This window comes from Rosa chinensis, chromosome 4 (genome assembly GCF_002994745.2).
Source record: "Rosa chinensis cultivar Old Blush chromosome 4, RchiOBHm-V2, whole genome shotgun sequence".
NCBI classification, from domain to species: Eukaryota; Viridiplantae; Streptophyta; class Magnoliopsida; order Rosales; family Rosaceae; genus Rosa; species Rosa chinensis.
Window position 1 is genome coordinate 57,940,797 of NC_037091.1, and position 20,886 is coordinate 57,961,682.

The window sequence follows — 20,886 nt, forward strand, 5'->3', positions numbered from 1 at the left end:
TAAGTAAACATGCTCGTCGTCGTCAGCAAAAGGTACATACAGACGAAAATTCGTCGGCTAAAGACGTTTAGGCTCTAGCTACGAAACTCATCAGTAAAACTATAAAATTAGTCAGTAAAAAGTAAAAACCTAAAAAAACCTCTGTTTTTGGTCGTAAAACCTCTAGGAATGAAAACTCTAGACCTTTTGGGTCGGGGGTTAGGCGCCACCATGGCTAAGCTTTGTTCGATCTGAGCGGTTGCGAGACAGATGCCGTCGTCACAGAGTCTAACCCCCATGGCTCAAAACCCAAAACCCAATCACCTCTGAGCTCCTCCTCCTCCTCCTCCGCCTCCGGATGAGTATCAATGACCCTCTGCGCCAGAGCTTCTAAAGCTTTCAAGGTACGCCTCCCTCCTCTACCCCTCTCCTCCTCCTTCCACTCCCCTTCCCTCCCCGCCACGTCACCTCTCTCCGACACCCACTACCGCGACCTCATCTTCTCCACCATCCGAACAACCCCCTCAGCTTTCCGCACCCGCGACTGGTCCTCCCACCGCTTCCGCCCCGTGATTTCCGACCCGGACCTCTTCGTCCGCGTCCTCGCCCAGATTCGGGCCAGGCCCACCGTCGCCCTCCGCTTCTTCCGATGGGCCGAGGCCCAGCCGGAGGTTAAGCGGTCCGAGTTTGTCTTCTGTGTCATTCTCGAGATTCTGGCCCACCACAACATGATGAGGTCTGCGTATTGGGTGATGGAGAGAGTGATTAGTGTAGACATGCATCATGGCATTGTGGATGTTTTGATTGATGAGTATGTTTTCGCAAAGGTCTCCATCAAGCTGCTTGATCTCTTGTTGTGGGTGTGCGCCAACAAGTTGTTGGTGGAGCAATGCCTGTCCATTTTCGATAAGATGATAACCAATGGGTTGTTGCCCCATGTGAATAACTGTAATAGGCTTCTTAGGATGCTTAGGGATAGGAACCTTGCCAGTAGAGCTCAAGAGGTTTATAGGAGGATGGGTGAGGCCGGCATCAAGCCCACCATTGTTACTTACAATACCATGCTGGATTCGTTTTGCAAGCAAGGGGAAGTGCAGCAGGCGCTTCACCTTGTCTCGGAGATGCAGAAGGTGGAGTGCTTCCCCAATGACGTGACCTACAATGTGTTGATCAATGGCTTGTCGAAGAAAGGGAAACTGGAGCAGGCCGAGGGGCTGTTGCAAGATATGTTGAAGTCGGGATTGAGGGCTTCAGCGTACACGTATAACCCTTTGATTTGTGGGTATTGCAAGAGGGGACTGCTTGCGGAGGCATTGAATCTCGGGGAAGAGATGGCGGCAAGAGGAGCCGCTCCTACTGTGGCTACTTATAACTCGATAATGTATGGCCTCTGCAAGTGGGGCAGAGTTACTGAGGCCAGGGACTGGTTTACTAATATGTTAAAGAAACGATTGTCGCCTGATATAGTTTCATACAACACTCTTATATATGGGTATTGTAGGTTAGGGGACATATGGAATGCTTTTCTACTGTTTGATGAGTTGAGACGGAGGGCTCTCACTCCTACTGTCATTACTTATAATACACTCATGGATGGTCTATGCAGATTGGGGGAGTTCGAGGTTGCTCAGCAGCTTAAAAAAGAAATGGTCAATCAAGGAATTTTCCCTGATGTTTTTACATATACTATTCTTGTAAATGGATATTGCAAGGCAGGAAATTTATCAAAGGCCAGGGAGTTATTTGATGAGATGTTGCATAACGGACTGGAGCCGGATCGCTTTGCATACAATACTCGAATGGTGGGGGAATTGGATCTTGGTGACCCATCCAAGGCATTTAATATGCAAGAAGAAATGCTAGCAAAGGGTTTGCCTCCTGATTTGTTCACATATAATGTTTTTGTGGATGGAGTATGTAAATTGGGCAACTTGAGTGAAGCATATAACATGTTGCAGAAAATGGTACATGATGGTCTCGTGCCAGATCATGTAACATACACTAGCATCATTCATGCTTACCTGGTAAGTGGCCGCCTCAGGAAGGCTAGAGAGGTATATGATGAGATGCTGAGCAAAGACGTGCATCCCTCAGTTGTAACTTACACAGTACTGATTCATGCTCATGCATCTAAGGGGAGACTGGAACTAGCATATATGTACTTCTCAGAGATGCAAGAGAAGCGTGTTCTGCCAAATGTTGTTACCTACAATGCTCTGATTAATGGTCTTTGTAAAGTTATGAGAATGGACCAGGCTTATGAGTTCTTTACTCATATGGAGGAAAAGGGTATACTTCCAAATAAGTATACATACACTATTCTAATAAATGAGAACTGCAACATCGGCAATTGGAAGGAGGCTTTGAGATTGTACAAACAGATGCTTGACAGAGAGATTGAGCCTGACTTTTGTACGCACAGTGCACTTTTTAAGCAACTAGACAGAGACTATAAACTGCATGCGGTTCATTGCCTTGAGAGTTTAATTCTTGCCACAGAAGAATCTAGCTAGTAAAGGAACTGCTGATTCAATCTCAGCAAGACAGTTTGAGAGGGGTTTGTCAACTCCAGACAGAAGCTATTCTGTTACAAGCTGCATAAATTCTTTTGAGTTATACAGCGAGTAAGATATCTTCCTTCAATGTTTGCCTCAAAGGCTCAAAGTACTACATTTTCAATTTCTTGACATATTGTTCTTGCCCTGATGATTACCTGGTTTGCTGTTACAGATGATTTATTAGATGGGTGCTGCTGATGGCTGAGGTTGACAACGTGAAACTGAAAGGTCAAATCCATAAATACCTCATTTTTGTCATTGCTAACCTAAAAGAATATACTTGAAATCAGTTTAATTGGATTCATTTTATTATTCTAAACCATTTTTGTTGAAGAGTCGACATCAATGTACAGATGAAACTAACTGTATCATATTGTTCCAAAATAAAATCCCTGACAAAATTGTTTGTTCATTCTTTTTTTTTTTTTTTGACGAGGAAAAGAGGGAAGGAGAGAAAGGATGAATTTTTGCCATTTTCTGTATAATTGTAATGAATATGATTTTGTCCGGTTAAAATTTTACTACTATGATTTATTGTCTTCAACATGCGGAGTGACAGTTTTACTGGAAGCTGCTAAATGTCTTGTACGTCGCACTCCATTTAGCAGTTGCATTGTTCTCATACGTGTATTTTACATCCAAGTACTTTTCTTATCAGTGATGCATTTTAGGACAGTGTATTTTCAATATATTAATTTTGCCAGTTAAGTCTTTCAATGTAAGATGGCTTACATTTAGATTGAATGCCGAGACTGCTGGTGGTAGGAACTCTCTTATTTGTGCTCAAGCTTGGTTCAAGTCTCTTATTCCTGCAGGTCTCCTGTGCTTAGATCCCTCTTGTCATTTTCCAATAATCCATGGGTAAGGGGCTGCCACCTCCTACTTTTTTCATAAAAACAAAAGAAGGGAAAGGGAAGAAAGAGAAATTTGATGTAAGATGTATTTCTTACAGAAATCTGTTTTTTTTTTTTTTTTTTTAATCTGGTGCATCTTTGAACTTTTGCTTACAATAGAGACGGTATTGAAATCAAAGGCCATTTGAAATGGAAACCAATTAGACTCATTTTCATGTGGCATTCCTTAATGTGATTGTTATGAAATGCAGTTTAGTTTCCTGTAATTCCTTAATGTGAACCTTTACCCAACTGTGAACTGGAGATGGAAAGGAATTTGCTTTGTGCTGCTTTGAAATTGTTTCCTTTGACAAATTTTCATCAAATCAGGGCCAGCCCTTGTTTCTTTTCATCTGCTTCTATGCGAGTGTACGTTTTTATTTTGTTGTGTGGTAGGAATTGTGATAATCGGTTTACATAACAGAAGCAAATAGCATACAGACAACAGTAAGTTGAAACAAATGGTATTTTGCAAACATAATGTTGCAAAATTATGCTACAAAAATCCAATTTCGGAACGTTGATTACAATGCTTTGGCATAATCAGAACAAAAAAACAAATGGAAAACACTGGTGTGGCTTAGGTCATACTAATTGCAGAGAGGAAGTGCTTTATTTTTAAAGAGGAAAATTCACAGTTTGGTATACTACTGCTTGTCTCATTATGTTTTCTCATGTATATTACAATCCGCTTCATGGATGCACGCCATGATTCTCCTTGGCTTTGCTTGCTTGTTTTGTTTGTAGAAAAAGCATCCCAAGTGCCCCTTGGGAATAGCCATCTCCTCATTGCTTCAATCACTAATAGCAATGTTTGACGAATCACTTTCTTGACTGCAAAGAATCAGAGATAGTAAAATAGCCACAGTAATTATGCCCCCGAGGTTAAGTTGTTAAAGGTTAATTTTCAAAGAACATTGGTAAGAGTTTCATTTCACACTGTAACTTGCTTCGGAGGATCCCTAGACCGAAAGAATATTGACTTTTCAATTTCTTGACTGCAAGAATCTGCTGCTCCTGGAGGCAATGAAAACCATTGCCCAAAGTTGAGGAAGTTTCTGAATTGGATAAATTGTTCTCGGGAAACATCCATTCTAATACTAACAAAACTGTTTATTTATTCACTTACAAAAAATTAAATAAAAGGTTAAAAACCTATAAACTACTAATAGTTAGTTCTGACTCCAACTCTGTAGAAATTGCACTCCATAACTCTCTTAAAAAAATAATAATAATAAATAAACCTCTAGTACCAAGATTTCTACCAAAAACAATGTGGACTACAGGTCTGCACACAATTTTTGGATAGAATTGCATGTTGTGAGGCCCGAAAAAAAACTCAAATGTATTAGTGAGATTGTTTAAGGAATTAAATTTTTGACCTCGATGGTTATTTAACTACTCGGGAATATTTTAAACGTTTTCACTGTGCGGTTTACAAAAAATTATTGGATAAAATGCCTTGCGGGTTTCTGGAATGTAAATCGAACCATCAGTTTAAGTTTCAGGTCTCGCAGCACTGTGACCTGCTCAAGCTGGTGAGGTGTAGTTTGGGGCGTTACAGTGTTCCTATTTTCTCATCTTTTCTGCTCTTAAATATCATGATTTGTAAACATCTCGAACTGACAGAATTCAAAGATCACGAAGCAAATTTTTTTTACGATTTTTCCAAGTCAAAAACCAATGAAATTTAAAATAAAATAAAAAAAATCATTTGAGATTTCGGTCAATTGGAACATGTTCTAAAAATCATGCTATACTAATGGTGTGTTTATGGCACAACAGAATTTCAAGAAAAAATAATGTTAACAAGGTTGAACTTTTTTGGCATACCATGACATTCAACGAGTGTTCTTATGACACCTCCCAAGTCTCAACATGACAAACCATTGCAAAGCTCATTTAAATTTAAAATTGTCTTGTTTCTTATCTCACCATTAATAAAGCATGATGTTTAGACCAAGGACCAAAATATAGAGTTTCGAGGAAATATCGATGGTCCTGAAAACGGAAATATCGAGGATATATCGATTTCGGTAAATAATCAAGAAAATGATGGAAATTTGAAGAAAAACATGGAAATTTTAAGTGAAACTTTTAGATATGTTTATTTTATCAATTGTCTACTATATATAGAAAGAAAACCTTGAATAAACCTTGTTATATAGTAATTTGTAATAATTTAAGATGAAACGGTAAATGCTGAATCGCCGATAACTCTGAAATTTTTTGAAATAAACATCTAATTTTTTTTTTATGGCTGGAAACCCAATGGGAGGCTAAGTCATCATGCCTTATATACATTTTTTGTACATATCATACATTACACTTTGAATTACATAAGTAACTAATGTTGTTGTAAAATATTTGAACATTTAGTAAAAAAAAAATTCAATATAGTAATTAAGTGTTTCAAGTTAGTTATTGATTGGATGTGTATCTAAGTTTTCATATTCGTAGGCAAATGAATATACATTAGAATGTTGTGATTAATACATAAAGGTTTGTGCAGCAGAGTTAGCAAACCCTCTCAAAGGGTAGTGGGATGACTAAGGTTTGATCCTTGGTGTTGTTGTTGGTTTTTTTTATTGAATTTATGCCAACTACTCATCCATGATCCACCACACGTGCTGGGCCCACGGAGATTGACTTTGCATGTGAGAATTGTTGGTGGAGATGGAATGTATGGAGAAATATCGGGAAATATCGGAAATATAGGGAAATTTCGAAAATTTCGACCGAAATTGTTATGGTATGCTATGGAATTTTTTTGGAGGCCCGATTGTTTCGCCGATTTTTTTGATTTTTCAGTCCTTGGTTTAGACTAATTGACGGAATACTGAAATTTTTAATAAATTAGAGGTATAATGTCAGAGCTGGCCTTGATGCTGGGCAATCTTGGCGACTGCCCTGAGCCGCAAAGACTGCCCTGAGCCGCAATATTAAGGGGGCACAAACTTTTGATCAGCCCATAGATGATTATATATTGGAGGCACATTTATGTATGTTGTGTGTTTGGACTTTGGGTTCATAAGTTGAAACAAATCAAAGACGGTGAAAAAAAGTAAACCAGCGGACCAAAAGAAATACTTCGATGAATAAAAGTAAACCAACAGACCAAAAGAAATATTTCTTCTAATCTCTCGACTCCCAAGGGAGACCCAGCTTCCACTTTTCCAAGCTTGATCTCTCTCTCTCTCTCACCAAAAGACAAAGAACACATCTCTTCATATTCTCCCCTCCTCCACTATGGGATCTGATCTCTCATCTTATGAACCTTCTCTCACCTGCCTTTTTCTTTTTTTTTCTTTTCCTGCACGAGCCGTCAAATATCAAGCTTTAGAAGGCTGGTTTGAAGTAAAGAACGGTACTTATTCTCATCTAATTTTAATTAAGAAATGTATTGGTTGTGTAAACCCTTTAGAGAAATTTTTGCTATTGACAAAATTAGCACTTGATATTGGAATTTGAACGAAAGGTAATATTTTGATTTGATTTTGGTTAAGGAGGTACTACGTTTTTTTTGTTTTTTTATTTATGTGGATTTGAGTTATTAATTGGTATTTTTTTTTAATATAGGTTTTACAACCTTGCAGAAAAGGTTGAAAAACAACTAGACGACTAAACTTTATTTTAAGTGAGTGTTTTGAATTGCTAAACTTTAACTAAGAATTAATTCCTTAGAGCGTGTTACAGAACTATTGTTCGGTTCCTTCTGCTATTTTCACTGTTTGTTGACAAAGAACAGTTTTACAGAACTGATTCCTTGATCACTTCATCTCCATTTTCTCTCTCCCTCAAGTGTGCAAAAAACAATGCTAACTGTTAAGAGTAAGAATCAAAGCTACGTCATTGCTTCCGTGCATAGGAAGACTCCATTTCTCCAGCGCAGTCAAAGTCCCAATTGTTGGCTAATATGTCTTCAGCTGGTGTTCAATAATTTGGGTCCATTTGTTTGTTCTCACAAATCATCATCAAATCCGAGATCAAAGAACCAAAAGCTGCTGTCATGCCCTAAAACCAGAACATCCTCACTATGCATTTTGAGACTCTACAATATATGCCAAAACAAATACTATGACCTTTTTGTCTGCTCCTAATACTCGATCAAAACAATGCATAAAACCCAAATTTCTAGCACAAATGTTCACCCTCTTCCTTATACACAAGGCCATATCTTTGAGATATACAATTCTATAACTAAGGCCCCTAATTTTCTTCCGGTCCCTCTCTTTTCTTCTTTCGACAAATCCGTCCCTCGACAACTATAAAAACATTGCATTACCCATTTTACAGTTTCAAACTTTATACCAAACTAAAACAAAATGGCCACCTTCTCAACTCTAGCCTACTTCCCCATTACAATTAGGTTCTCCTGGAATAGGGCCAGTTATGATCCGAACAAGAAGAGCCTGAGCTACATCAAGATTAATGGTACTTCAGCAAAGTCCACAACCAAGCTTGACATGGCAAGCGCTTTAACCTCAGTTGCTTATATTAGTGAACAGCAAGTTCGACAGAATATTCCGACAACCAAGCAGTTTGTTGATCATTATCGCCAAGGGATGATCATCGAAGGTGGTGTAGGGTACAGACAGAGGGTGGTTATTAGGTCTTATGAAGTCGGTCCTGATAAAACTGTAACATTGGAGAGCATCCTTAATCTTCTGCAGGTCATAATAAAACATCAATTAACCTGCTACATATGATTTCCATTTTATGCAGACAGTTACATTAATCTTAGAAGTACTAATTCCTGGGGTATGTTGTTATGCAGGAAACAGCATTGAATCATGTGTGGATGTCAGGACTCCTCAGTGATGGGTTTGGAGCAACTCATGGAATGATGAAGCATGATCTCATATGGGTTGTGTCAAGAATGCAAGTTGAAGTTGATCACTATCCAATCTGGTAAGTCTAATCGTCATGTCACTGTTACAAATCAAACAAACTCATGTCAAGTCCAATGCTTCAAACATTGCAGTCTCAGCCACTTTACTAAACATGAGCAGTCTAACAGTGATGTTTCCCTAGTTAATAACGAAAAGGATATGAAATTGAAGTTTTAAAAAAGAACCATCATAGGATTCTTCTCCATCTTCAAAATCATTCGTTATCGAACCTTGGAGTTAGTTAACAAACAACTAGTAATAGTAAGGCAATATTCATAAAATCAGAAATGTAACTTGCAGCCTAAGTTCTGCTACCAACTCAATTTAGTAAAATATAACATAAAATGGAAACATCATGCAGGGGAGAAGTATTGGAAATTGACACTTGGGTTGGGGCATCAGGGAAGAATGGTATGCGTCGAGACTGGTTAATCCGAAGTGAAGCCACAGGTCATGTTTTTGCTAGTGCAACCAGGTATGTAATAATTTCTTCAAACTCAGTTATGACTATTTCATGCTTGGTGAGGCATGTATCTCTTAATGATGCTAATTGGGATATGTAAAACATGGAACAGCACCTGGGTGATGATGAACCGAACAACAAGACGCCTCTCAAAAATGCCAGAAGAAGTGAGAGCTGAGATTGCACCTTGGTTTATAGAGAAGCAAGCAATCACAGAAGATGTCCTTGAGAAAATTGTCAAATTGGACAACAAAGCTAAGTACATGAACAAGGACTTGAAGGTAAAAAGACTCCTACACCTCAAGTCAGGGTTATGAAGAATTTTAGCATATGCTGAATATGTAATTTTCTTACTATGTGTAGCCCAAGAGAAGCGACTTGGACATGAACCAGCATGTCAACAATGTCAAATATGTGAGGTGGATGCTTGAGGTAGAAACAAACTATATGTGATTTACATTCTTTACCTGGTTAAGTTCTAATCATTTTTAACTAGTAATTAATCGGGTTCACCTACGTTTCCGACAGACCATCCCTGACCAAATTTTAGAGGCTCATCAACTGACAAGCATCATCCTAGAATATAGAAGGGAGTGTGGGAGCTCAGATATAGTTCAATCACTGTGCCAACCCGATGAAGATGGCATTCTCAAAGATGGACTGAAACAAGATAAAGAAACCAGTCTCGTAAATGGGTTTTCCTTGGCAGCTGAGATTCTGGAGGGTAATGGATTCCTCGCATCCTTTGGCAACCAAAAATTACGGTATACACATCTCCTTAAAATTGATGGGGAGTCCCAAAATGACGAGATTGTTAGAGGAAGAACTACATGGAAGAAGAAGTCCTTTTCGCCATAGGAAAATATTTGTATTAGGGAATGGGGTCAGAAGCTTGTCCTCTATGAACATCAAGGAGAATATTTCTCAGCCCACATGAATCATGGGCATGATGTGGAGCTTGCTTCAAATCCCAGAAGGAATATTTATGCGTCTTGACTCTGCTTCAGCTTCATGGGAAGCTGATTGAGATCCTAATAAACAAAGTTTAATGGCAGGGTCCCCAAAAGAGCATGACAAAACTCATCATGGGTTCTACCGAGTGAATAAGGGTGAAATGTGTGGCGATGATTAAGAGGTTTTGATTTAAGGTCTGTATGTAGCAGTTGTGGTAATATTATACCTAAGATTACTTGGTTAAGATTATTCAGCCTCAGAAACGTGTCTGTTTTCTTAGGAAAGCTTATTGCAATAATTTCCAACAGTCCATCGTGGAATTTCCAAAAGTTTATACAGTGATAAACTACATTTCATGCAGCGCTACCCCTAGACATGGATGTACCTACGTGAAACCCGCATTAGGGTTCGAACAAATAGATCTGCGAACCACGATATAATGTGTTGGAAAATGTTACCACATTATGCGGAAATATTACTCGACACATTAAACAGAAAAAATGATTTCGTAAAGATGTTATCTCTCAACACATAGCTAATAAAATGTCCTCTATTTCAAGAACAAGAACTTTGGTGACGAGACAGAAGCACTGCCCAGTGAAAATAAGTGCCATATTATATGGGAAATTTAACTCATGTGGTATATTATTACAAAAAGTGACTTTATAAAATGATGAAAGAAAAACTAAACAATACAACATCAGGGAATCTGTAGTTCAAAATGGCTCGTCCTTTGACTTGGGTGAAGTCTGCCAGAAATTGTGGCAACCAGTAATTCATGAGCCTTTAAAGTATTTGACTATTTTCCACTGCCTAGCAAGAAAGAATAAATATTCTCTACTCAAGGAACTGTGATCCACTAATCTAAGAGAATCAGAATGTACAATTATAATTTATAAGAGTGATAAGCATTTACAACATGGATTGATACCCTTGAGGAAGCAATTCAAAGAATGAAGTACCACGACGGAACAATCATCGCCTCTTTCTCCCTAGAGTTCGATGCAATTGCCAAGACCAAACAATCAAAAATATTACAAGTGCCGCCCCAACAGACATCCAAAACACTACCAGCCATAATGGCATTGGTTTCGGATATAATCCTAATCAGAATCAAAGAAAAAATTGATGTCAATCACATGACTAAAACCAACTCGTATGTGCCTGCGCACACTCAGGGGATAAGACAATAATTAACAATTAATTTTCAACAGAAAAAGGAAATACGGATGTACCATGTCCAAACTTGATGCAAATGAGAAGTTCAACAATGCAAATAGCAACAGAAAGCCAACAAAATGCTCCAACCTTCTTCACTGGTTTCCTGCATAACATGGTAAAACAGTAATTAAGCAAAAGGGTAAATGGTAAACTCATATCTTGTTATGTGTATGGGCGCGTGTGAGAGAGAGAGAGAGAGAGAGAGAGAGAGAGAGAGAGAGAGAGAGAGAGAGTACCGGTCTTGAAGGTATGAATTGTACTCACGAATTGTTGGAATTGCAATTAGCCACCACAAGATCAACCTATATACGATCACAGGGTTGCGGGGAGGAATCCATAGACAGAACTTTAAAAAGAATGTATTAAGCTCTACAGTCATGAATACTATGCAAAGAGTGATGACTTGAACGAAACGCCATGGACCAAGTAATGGATGCCACTCATCTTTGTCCCACTGAGCTGGTGTAAATTGTCCCAGAGTTCGTTTCACCTGAAACCAGAATACGATTGCATCACTAATGACATCAACTTAAGACCATGGTAACTATCATCTATTGACAGCTTATATATCAAAGGAAGGGACATGTTACTTACTAACCGCATACTACAACTGTGATATTTGCTACTATTTTCAAATTTTTATAAATATAAGCGAACATTTTCCAGCAATCCGCAAAAACAATACATTAACAATAATGTGTAACTGAGACTCTTTACATACTTTTCCAATAATATTGGGCTGACGACTTAGACCGACCCACTTGTATGTTTTTCCATCAAAGTACCTAACAGTATGCATTCCTGCCCAGATACCTGACAAGCATACCAAACAGAACTGGTCACAAAAATCGCAAACATAATTCTAGATAATATCTTGCAGAAGGAAATTTTAGAGCCATCATGGATCAAAGTTCAAGATCTGCTCATGCAAATTTTGCATAATATGCTTACTGGTCCTGTCAAATTACTTAAAAACTCTAATAATATAGCAACGATTCAATTTCTATCTAATTGCCTAATTGGAACATATAAATCAAGTTACAAGAAGAACATCTAAAGGGATCCACATCCAGCAAGTTAAAGTGTTAAATGCCATAACAGTTCGAACTGGTAAGCAACTACTGTAGAGAGACTGACCAAGAAACATATGCATCACAGTGACACAGTTCCTAGGGTTTTTAACAAAAATCAGAACACATAAAAATCATAATAAATTACCTATACATAGCAAATAAAGATACCAAAAAAAATAAAGAAAAGAGAAATTTCCTATGCTGGTAAGACCGTAAGCCACAAAGATTTCACTACTACTCAGAACAAGCCCAATAATAAAGTAAGAGGGTTCTCACCAAACCAGTTGCAGATCAAAATGTCAAGAATAATACTATCCCACCAGCATTCATTGAAATTTGGTAACATATGACGGAAGGTAAGCTGACCATGAAGAAAAATAAAAACTTCAGACTACAGAAAAACCACTCGAGCAAAATACAAAATTAAGGTAAAGTCAAGAAATAACCTCCATCAACTCAAATCCAATTGAAAGCACCCACAAAAGGGGCTGATTACGGATCAATATAGCTTTTCCCCACCACCCAATTATATGAGCGACAACAAATTCATCAAAAAGTGTTTCCTGTGGATACAGGAAAATAAATATCAAAAGACTGGCGTGGTGGCACCTTACTGATACTACATTAAGCACATAACAGCACGTGAGAAGCAATTTAAGTAGATAAGTTGTGAAAGAAGAATTCATACATAAACATTCTTAAACCTGCTTTTAGGATTATCAGGCAAATATATACGACAATCAGCACCATAAGATCTTTCTGGGAGTTCTGTGATAAAGAAAAAAATACAAACAAAGAATGAATATCTTAAAAATGCAGCCAACAAGAAGGTAAGGCATCTCAGATAATTTGAGTATATAATATTCCTTATAAGCTAGTGCCATATTCACATTTTAAAAAAAAAAAAAAAATTGCATTACCAACACCAAGATCAGGATGCAGAAACTTCATGAACTGCCGAGCATCATCACGCTTCTGTAAATTGAAAAACAAGATATTAGCTACCACAGGAATTTAACAGCAGTACAATTCACAATGAAATTTTTTCTAGAGATGAAAAATAAAACAAGGAAAGAAGGAAATTGACGACATTGGAAACCCCTGAATTTGTAAGTAATGCACCAATTAGAGTTTTCTGGGAAAACTTGTGATGCTTCAATACATAAAATAGGCAGAGAAAAGAACTTGGCTAGGTTTTGTAAGCATAAATATGTGTATATACAGACGTAAAAAAAACTAACATATTAAATTATCAAGAAAAACAAAACCAACCTGAAAAAGTACAAATGTAAGAGCAACTAGGTAAACAACAGCCATTCCGTGAACTAACCGCCAAATTGCAGGATGCGGTCTGATAAGAACCCTGCATGAAACGTAAAAGAGCATAAAGCTAACAGTCTGACCAGGCATTGCTATAAACTTTACTAGCAAAAGTAGTATTTGCATATCGGAAAAAACAACCAATTCTATCCGATCCTACATTGAAACAACCCTCCAGTAGAATAATAGCAAAATGAAAAGCAGAACTGAAAAAGACTGACCTGCATATACATTATTCCCATCCCTTTACCAAACCATATGGTTCAATAAATCTATATCCCAATATTTACATTACAATAATTTTCCATTTGTTAAAAAATTAAAAAATATATATAATATTACTAATTAAAAGACTTGCAAAATTCTCTTGCTTATCCACCAACAGAGACAACATCAAGGTCTCCTACACTCCTCACTCTTTTCCTGTCAGATTATAAAGCATGCCAAATCCCCCAAAAATCTATGGACTTCCAACTTCAGGTGTTAAAACGAACGACCCAAGAAGTAGTACTAATTATTTTCACAATATGACATATATGCCTACATCCCATCCCAAAAGCCATGCTACTAAGTTTCAAACCACTGATGCAAAGGTTACCACATACTGTTAAGATTGCAAAAATTAAATGAAAACAAAATTCGCTCAATTCAAGAACTTACGTAGATGGGGCTTGGAGCAAGCAATAAGCAAGAAAAACTGCTATCATCGCCCATACACCCCTGCAAGAAAGATCAACGAAGGCATTTAGATGATTTCTAAAATGTAAATAACAACAAATAATATCACGAATTAACAACACAGAACAAACCTTTTTACAGATGCAACAAGGTCTCCAGATGCACTGCTTTCGGGATCTAAGGCTCCACTTACCCAACTGGTAGAAAAATTAAAACGAATAACATGAGACGGCAACAGTTTAACCAATTACCTCAGCACTTTATACGAATATTAAGAACATAGCTCATCAGTGTCGATACTGATAGATAATAGGGTAAGCATAAGGCCCTGGAAATGAGTAAGGCGGAGGGCCAAACTCCAGCCCTACAGGTGGGAATAGTGCTCTATTACTGAAATTGCAAACCCCACACAATGATAAGGACAAGGCCTGTAAATACTTTCAAAATTCTACAGTTGTATATTGTGCATATAACATAGGCAATGAAAGGAAACATAGAGCACAATATCTTGACCAATGTTAAACCTGAAAAAGTAAAAAGAGATGCTCTACAAATTATGAAACAACTTATTTTATTTTGACACATGATTTTTCAAGTCTACTAGAGAATACCTAACAGCCTCATTCACTCATTGCATCACCCACACCATATTCAACTGCCTACTCGAATACTAATGCAAGCACAGCCGGATGATAAACAACTCAAACTACATGGATAGAAAGAACTACTAGGTAGAAAGTGCACTCACATAAGAAAACATGCACCAATAAGTAACATTGAAATGGTGCGAGGCTTGTATGCCCATGCAGTCCATGGATCCAGTTCTTCGCCTACATTTGACTGACTCGTGTCACCATTTTCTTGAATATAACCATCCTTCCTCCTCGTTCTCCTATGGCCATTAGGCTCCATCAGACATGAAAGATGCAACTTGCTTACTACAGAGAACAAAATATAGGATGCAACAGGTGAGATTCATGTTATTCAAAAGTCTTGTCTGATTGTCTCCTCTATATAATCTATGAACTAAAAAGAAAACAAACTAAGACTAATAAACGTAATAGAAAATATAACATGCTTTGACCTGCTAAAGGTGCATGCAAAGGAATACAATAGTGAGACTTATTCACTATTAGAACGTAAAAACAAACTACCAGTGGTTTTCTTATCCGTAAGTACAGAAATAACAAATGGCATGTCAAATTTCTTAAAGCATATGAAAGGGCTCTCCATAAATGCACTTCATGGAAAAGATCTTCATAGATGCAGTTACTTTAATGAGACCTCATTTGAATATCAGTTCCGTTGGAACTTTTTTCTTGTATAAAGGTAAAACTTAATAGTATGATTGACTGAGAAAAAGACTAAAGTATTCAACTTGCAGAAGTTCAATTACATTGTCAACAATGTAAATGAAAGACAAACAACAAACTAGTTAAAGCAAATATGCATGATAAGCAGATGGACAAAAGCTTCTTACTGTAATAATTATGACCGCCTCATAACACAAGCACGTGTGGTAAAAAGCAAACAGGCATATTAAGTCGCTAAGTTGCACTGTGATGAAATTTACAGAAGACTACCGCATGGAACTCATCCTCGTAATTAGGGTCCACACAGACGATGATGACAACCATTGATGTAACATAACTTAAAGGACAAAAGAATTGGTTCTTGATAATGTTAAAGGAAACCTCTAATTCAAAACAGCGCCAGCCATCCCGAATAAGAATATGATTCGTTGTAATGCTATGAATGTCACAATGCAAATGTTTGATTCCCACAAAACCACTAAGACCTACCTGTTGAGACATAGATTTGATAAAAAAGTGGAAATCTAGTCAGCCTTTAATTTCAATACATCATGCACCTTACATAAAGGTAGAGTCCCTACAGCTTGCCCTACAGGTTGTAGTAGCATCCAACACCATTCTCTGTAAAGTAACTATCACCTTCCACATACAATTTCCACCATGCAAATACTCTATCAATATTACAAATTTTCTAAAGTGTAATCTTTTAGAGATCTAATTCCAGTCTAAATCCCCATTAAAAGTCCAAACCTTCAGAGGTGTGTTTAGACTACTGAAGTCCAAACTTCTGTAACCTACTTTCCGCATTGTTTAAAGGTGAAAGTAACATTGGCGCTGCGAAATTTGAACACGCAGGCAGTATGTCCTGGATCTATTATTACAAACCAATCCAATCCGAAAATCATCTTGAACACTTGACCAATGTGTCTCCCTAAATCCATGGATACTCTCTTCACCTAGATTTGTAGCCTTACTAAACAAACAAAAGCTTGAGCAGAAAGCATTGACTACTCTGCACACTGCGGAAGGTGCCAATCCACCTAACCAAACCGGCATTAAACCACACAAAAGAAACCAAAAATATCAATGCTTTAAAGGCTACCAAAGCCTCTTTAATCATGTTCTTACTGAACACTAAACCAAATTCAAATACCACTTACTGAGATCAAACCAAAACGCACCAAGCAGTCATAAAATCCCAACTCGAATCTCTGCATGCCGGAAATGAATAAAACCAACTTTTCGAAAAAACATAACATAACCATAAAAAAAAAAAAAAAAAACTCACAACCCAAAAGGCAAGTGCCGTTCTTTCATAACAAGAAGAACACGAGTAGTAGTATTAGTTCAGAGAGCGAAGAGAGAGAAAGGTTGGCATGGAAAAAGATACTTACGTAGAAAAAAGGCGTGGTAGAAGATCGTGGCCGTCGGATCAGAGGTCTTGGAAATTTGAAACAAAAGAGATGAGTGAAGGAAAGCTATTTGTAATTGAATCAAAATCTGCAGCAGCAAAAGTGAAGGAGACTGAGAGTCTCTTTCTTTCTCTCTCTCTCTCTCTGCAGCAACGGCGAAAAGGCGAAGGTCGGTGATGATGGGAGAAAACCCAAAACTGATTTTTCCGCGACTGCGTGTCTCTCTCTCTCTCTCTCTGTAACTATATCTATATCTCTATATATATAGGCCTGTGGATGCGTGGATTTATAGAGAGGGTGTACGACGGTCAAAGAGAGATTTGAAGTATATGTCAGCAGACCAAAGAAGAGTTTCAAAGATTTAACCTTTTTTTTTTTTTTGTTCTTTTTTTTTTTTTTCAGATGCTGTTATATGCAATAAATAAGGGAGAGTGCCAGAGCGAGGTGTTTTTAATGCCGGAAGTACCCCTCAGGATATCCTTTAATTGCAGTATATTATCTCAGGCGATTCCTTTTACTCTTTGTGTTTTTCAACGACCCTTTGGCTTTTTTTGTAAATTCTCCCCTCCAATTTGTTTGTAATCGCCGCGTGTTTCCAAATTAATCTGATAGGTACATCTCATATAATTTCTCTCTTTTTGTTTCATTTATTTCTTTGCGTTTATCTTGACTCAGTTGTCGTTATTGTATTGAATCGAATCAAGACTGTGCGTTGTCATATAGTGATCCGAGATCGCAAAACAATTAGTCTCGATTGAGAAGACCGGAGCTTTTTTGCAGGTTTCTGTAAGGTTGCAACGTCATGGCAGTCTATGTTCTTTTTTTCCTCTTAGAATTATAAGTTTTGTTCATCAATTAGGTTCAATGAGTCTGCTTTCTTTTGAGCTAGAGTTTTGGTGTTTAGGTATTGAAGTGAGTCATTGTTTTTGCATCATCTTTCAAAGACCACGTGTTTTTTCATTAGTGTCAACCTTTGCGCACATGATGGTGAAATAGCTCTTAATTTTAGCTACAAGGATGCATCATGGCTCTCCTGATTGTTCTAGTTTTTATTAACCGAGTTGATAGATTACCCCACTCATCACAATGATTAGATATTGAGCATCCTTGACTCATAACGATTATCCTTAACGATTTACCTATAAAATTATGCATGATTCTCCAATTGATCGAGTTGCTGGTAAAAAAGATACTACAGCTCACCATTCCATGCTTCGTAATCATTCTTTTCTATTAGAAGACATGTCTCCCTGACTCATAAAGATTATTTTTAACGATTTACCTATAACTAAAAGTTGTTTGTGATTCTCTCAATAATTGATTTGTAGGTAAAAGAGATATCACAGATTCACCCTTCCGTGCTCTGTAATCATTCTTGATTTCTTTCTTTAAATAAAAGTATCTTTCCTGCTAAGACAATAATAAATAAATAAATAAAATAAAATAAATAAATAAAAAAGGTGGCGATGACTTTGTAAATCAAAGTTGGATTGCAATTTTGACCGAAGCACCACACGGGTTAGCCTTTATTATAAATGCTCATGTGATATGTGGCCGGGCCTTGCAGTACAGTACAATACCAGTCATCAATGAAAAAGCTGAAACCCAGTCGTCCCTCATGAGTAAACCAATCCACCCGGGTCTTTCACTAATCATTAGATTAGATTTTGATTTAGGCGAATAACACTATTATTAACAATTGGGTCAACAATGACTACTTAATAAAAAAGTACCACCCTTTTTAATACTTTCGAGCAAACCTCATCATATCTATGATCCATTACATTTCAAAACAGGAAAATTCTTCTATATACCGATAGTGAACAAGGAAATTCAGCAGATCTCAACTATTGATATTTATAGATAACCTTATTTTAATAATAAAAAAATATATATAGTGTCATCTATCCTTCTATTTCTGCTGGTGCAAGTGCATGTCAGTGCACTGAATACTCTTTCTTGAAAACAGCGTCTCATGCACGTAATTTTTCATTATATTCATTATCAATCGGTTCTATGGTACTTTGGCCTTATTTGGTTCGCAGAATTGAGGACTTAGGAAAGGAAAGTCATTCCTTTGTTTGGTAACCACAAACTCCGGAAATACTTTCCTGACAGAGGGGAAAGTAAAGGGGGAAAATCATTCCACACAGACCCCATGGGATTGATTTTCCCTTCTCATTTCCCAGCATTTATTACAAAAGTTTTGGACGACAATACCCTCTCTTGCATAAAAATTTGGTGTACTTTTGAACTTTTATGATGTTGTTTTTATTTTAAAATACAAGGGTATTATTGAAACATTAATATATTTTTACTTTCCTTTCCTGCACCAACCAAATATCCGAGGGGAAATCAAATGGTCTTTCCTGAATATTTTCTCTGCTTTACCAAATAGAGGAAATGAAACTTGACAGTAACTTCAATTTCTCTTCCCCATAGGGAAGACAAGGGAATTGATTTTCATTCCATGAACCAAATGAAGCATTTGGGTATTAATTTTCATGGTGGGATTTTGGTACCTTATTTTATTATTATTTTTTTCTTTTCAAAGAGAGAAACGAGATTGGATTTGGATGGATCAAGTGAATTTAAAAAGTACAACGGGTAGATGGAAAAAGCATCAAAAATAAAACAGTATGAGAGATGGATAAAGATAATAAGAACAAGATTATATGCCAAAAAACATTGAAGAAGTGCTTGTTGCTTAAGAGTCTGCGGGGTTGAACGGTCGTCGCATGATTACTGCTAGGGTTTAGAAAGTAAAGCGCTACGCTATCATTTGTTCTTCCCTATGTTATCCGGTACTTTAGTATGTAGACTTTGTACTATTGTTATTATTATTATTATCTCCACCTCAACCCATATGTTTTTATGATAATCATGACAGTGTTATTTTTATCCAATTATTCCAGATTCTAAGCTTTAAATCATTGATTTCCATGATCAATTAAGTTTTAATTCTGTCATTAATCAACAAACGGACCTGTATATGTCATAATATTATGTCAATCTGAATTTTTGTTCTGTCTCAAGTACTGTATTATCATATTGTTTTGGTACGTAATCTGTTAAGGTGCTGGTACAGGTACAGATGGTTAATATTGACAGTACCGGTAGTCCTTTGGACCCCTTATTTAGTCCTTCCCGTTTGCTATAAACTTTTTTATAATGATGATAATCCTCGTGGGAGCGTAGTACTGTAGTAGGGTTTTGTGGGTTCCCTACAAACCAATAAATGCGGAATAAATATGAACAACATAGCTTCAACTTCATCACTCATCATATCAAGCTTTTAGGTAGAATAATCCAGCTGTTGTTTGGGAGGAGGAATATTGCTTCGAGTTGTTCAACATCACAAATGCTCTCCTCACCAATCATTATCATCTAAGGCTCCACTCAAAACCCGTCTCCCTTTGTTCCACCCATGGTACCACATTTCTCTCCGTAACAATCTAGTTCCGTAAAAGTAAAAGTTATAATTACGAATTTTTAGATCATTCGTGGATTAATTTTGAGTTGGATGTTCTAATTTTCCTTTTGTTCCAGATCTCGTGAGTGGTAGTGCGTGGACCATTTGACTGACAACTTGACAAGCCTGCCCACATTGCTCCATGGGAGTCAGGAATAAAAACCCAAAATTTCTTTTCCAATGTTTCAGCTTTTGTTAATTGTCACGGGATTCACAAACCTGACCAAGTAAGTGGCCCAAAACACACACACAGTCGCATATTCTATGCAACATAAGAACTACGAAGGGCCATATAGGCAAGGTGAGGTCAATTTCATTTCACACACTGGGCTTAACGTAACAACGAAGACGCGTCGTCACGTGGTTGGGAGGATTTGGAGCTTAAACAAGTAAAGGCTTCAGATTTATCACTTTATGCTTTGCCAAAAAAAAAAAAAAAAAGATTTATCACTTTATGAGGAGCATTATGGACAATTGGGACACGAAAGGGGTCAGAGCCTCCCAGCCTGTCCCATAACACTAACATATATCATATGGTTTAGATTCCATATTTTTCGACATTATTTACCTAATCAATAAGCAATGCCCCGACACACCATATCAATGTCGCATTTCGAGGTCGGATTGAAATTTGTTTATTCTTTTTTCAAGAGAAAAG

General features: G+C 37.3%; 3 protein-coding genes across 4 annotated transcripts; 2 read left to right on the forward strand and 1 right to left on the reverse strand.

Annotated features, from left to right (window-relative positions):
• The first annotated feature begins 172 nt into the window (after positions 1 to 172).
• On the forward strand, positions 173 to 3,064 carry LOC112199870 (pentatricopeptide repeat-containing protein At1g22960, mitochondrial). Its single transcript, XM_024340844.2, has 2 exons — positions 173 to 2,603; positions 2,710 to 3,064. The coding sequence occupies exon 1, from the start codon at positions 348 to 350 to the stop codon at positions 2,490 to 2,492; it is 2,145 nt and encodes a 714-aa protein (XP_024196612.1). The 5' UTR covers positions 173 to 347; the 3' UTR covers positions 2,493 to 2,603; positions 2,710 to 3,064.
• Positions 3,065 to 6,749: 3,685 nt separating this feature from the next.
• Positions 6,750 to 10,019, forward strand: LOC112197467 (palmitoyl-acyl carrier protein thioesterase, chloroplastic). The gene is made up of 7 exons (XM_024338155.2): positions 6,750 to 6,797; positions 7,187 to 8,103; positions 8,208 to 8,341; positions 8,684 to 8,797; positions 8,898 to 9,066; positions 9,149 to 9,217; positions 9,314 to 10,019. The coding sequence occupies exons 2-7, from the start codon at positions 7,756 to 7,758 to the stop codon at positions 9,641 to 9,643; spliced, it is 1,164 nt and encodes a 387-aa protein (XP_024193923.1). The 5' UTR covers positions 6,750 to 6,797; positions 7,187 to 7,755; the 3' UTR covers positions 9,644 to 10,019.
• Positions 10,020 to 10,337: 318 nt separating this feature from the next.
• Positions 10,338 to 17,115, reverse strand: LOC112197466 (CDP-diacylglycerol--serine O-phosphatidyltransferase 1). Of its 2 annotated transcripts, XM_024338154.2 has the most exons (14): positions 16,739 to 17,115; positions 16,505 to 16,555; positions 14,780 to 14,969; positions 14,163 to 14,228; positions 14,014 to 14,073; positions 13,306 to 13,396; positions 12,954 to 13,008; positions 12,722 to 12,801; positions 12,480 to 12,596; positions 12,310 to 12,394; positions 11,682 to 11,773; positions 11,197 to 11,450; positions 10,975 to 11,063; positions 10,338 to 10,842 (listed from the first exon to the last, which is right to left on the reverse strand). In XM_024338154.2, the coding sequence occupies exons 3-14, from the start codon at positions 14,941 to 14,943 to the stop codon at positions 10,715 to 10,717; spliced, it is 1,281 nt and encodes a 426-aa protein (XP_024193922.1). In that variant the 5' UTR covers positions 14,944 to 14,969; positions 16,505 to 16,555; positions 16,739 to 17,115; the 3' UTR covers positions 10,338 to 10,714. The 2 variants fall into 2 exon arrangements, with proteins under 2 accessions (XP_024193922.1, XP_024193920.1); XM_024338152.2 differs by lacking the exon at positions 16,505 to 16,555 and having other exon boundaries at positions 16,739 to 17,113.
• Between the last annotated feature and the right edge of the window lie 3,771 nt (positions 17,116 to 20,886).

Bases quoted from the DNA above. Each gene is read 5' to 3' on its own strand.
- LOC112199870 (XM_024340844.2), top strand. From the start codon at position 348: ATGACCCTCTGCGCCAGAGCTTCTAAAGCTTTCAAGGTACGCCTCCCT.
- LOC112197467 (XM_024338155.2), top strand. From the start codon at position 7,756: ATGGCCACCTTCTCAACTCTAGCCTACTTCCCCATTACAATTAGGTTC. The intron at 8,104-8,207 runs GTCATAATAAAA...GTTGTTATGCAG, and splicing joins GCATCCTTAATCTTCTGCAG to GAAACAGCATTGAATCATGT. The intron at 8,342-8,683 runs GTAAGTCTAATC...AACATCATGCAG, and splicing joins GTTGATCACTATCCAATCTG to GGGAGAAGTATTGGAAATTG.
- LOC112197466 (XM_024338154.2), bottom strand. From the start codon at position 14,943: ATGGAGCCTAATGGCCATAGGAGAACGAGGAGGAAGGATGGTTATATT. The intron at 12,395-12,479 runs GTTATTTCTTGA...CTTCATGGTCAG, and splicing joins TTGGATTTGAGTTGATGGAG to CTTACCTTCCGTCATATGTT. The intron at 10,843-10,974 runs GTACATCCGTAT...GATTCTGATTAG, and splicing joins TTGCATCAAGTTTGGACATG to GATTATATCCGAAACCAATG.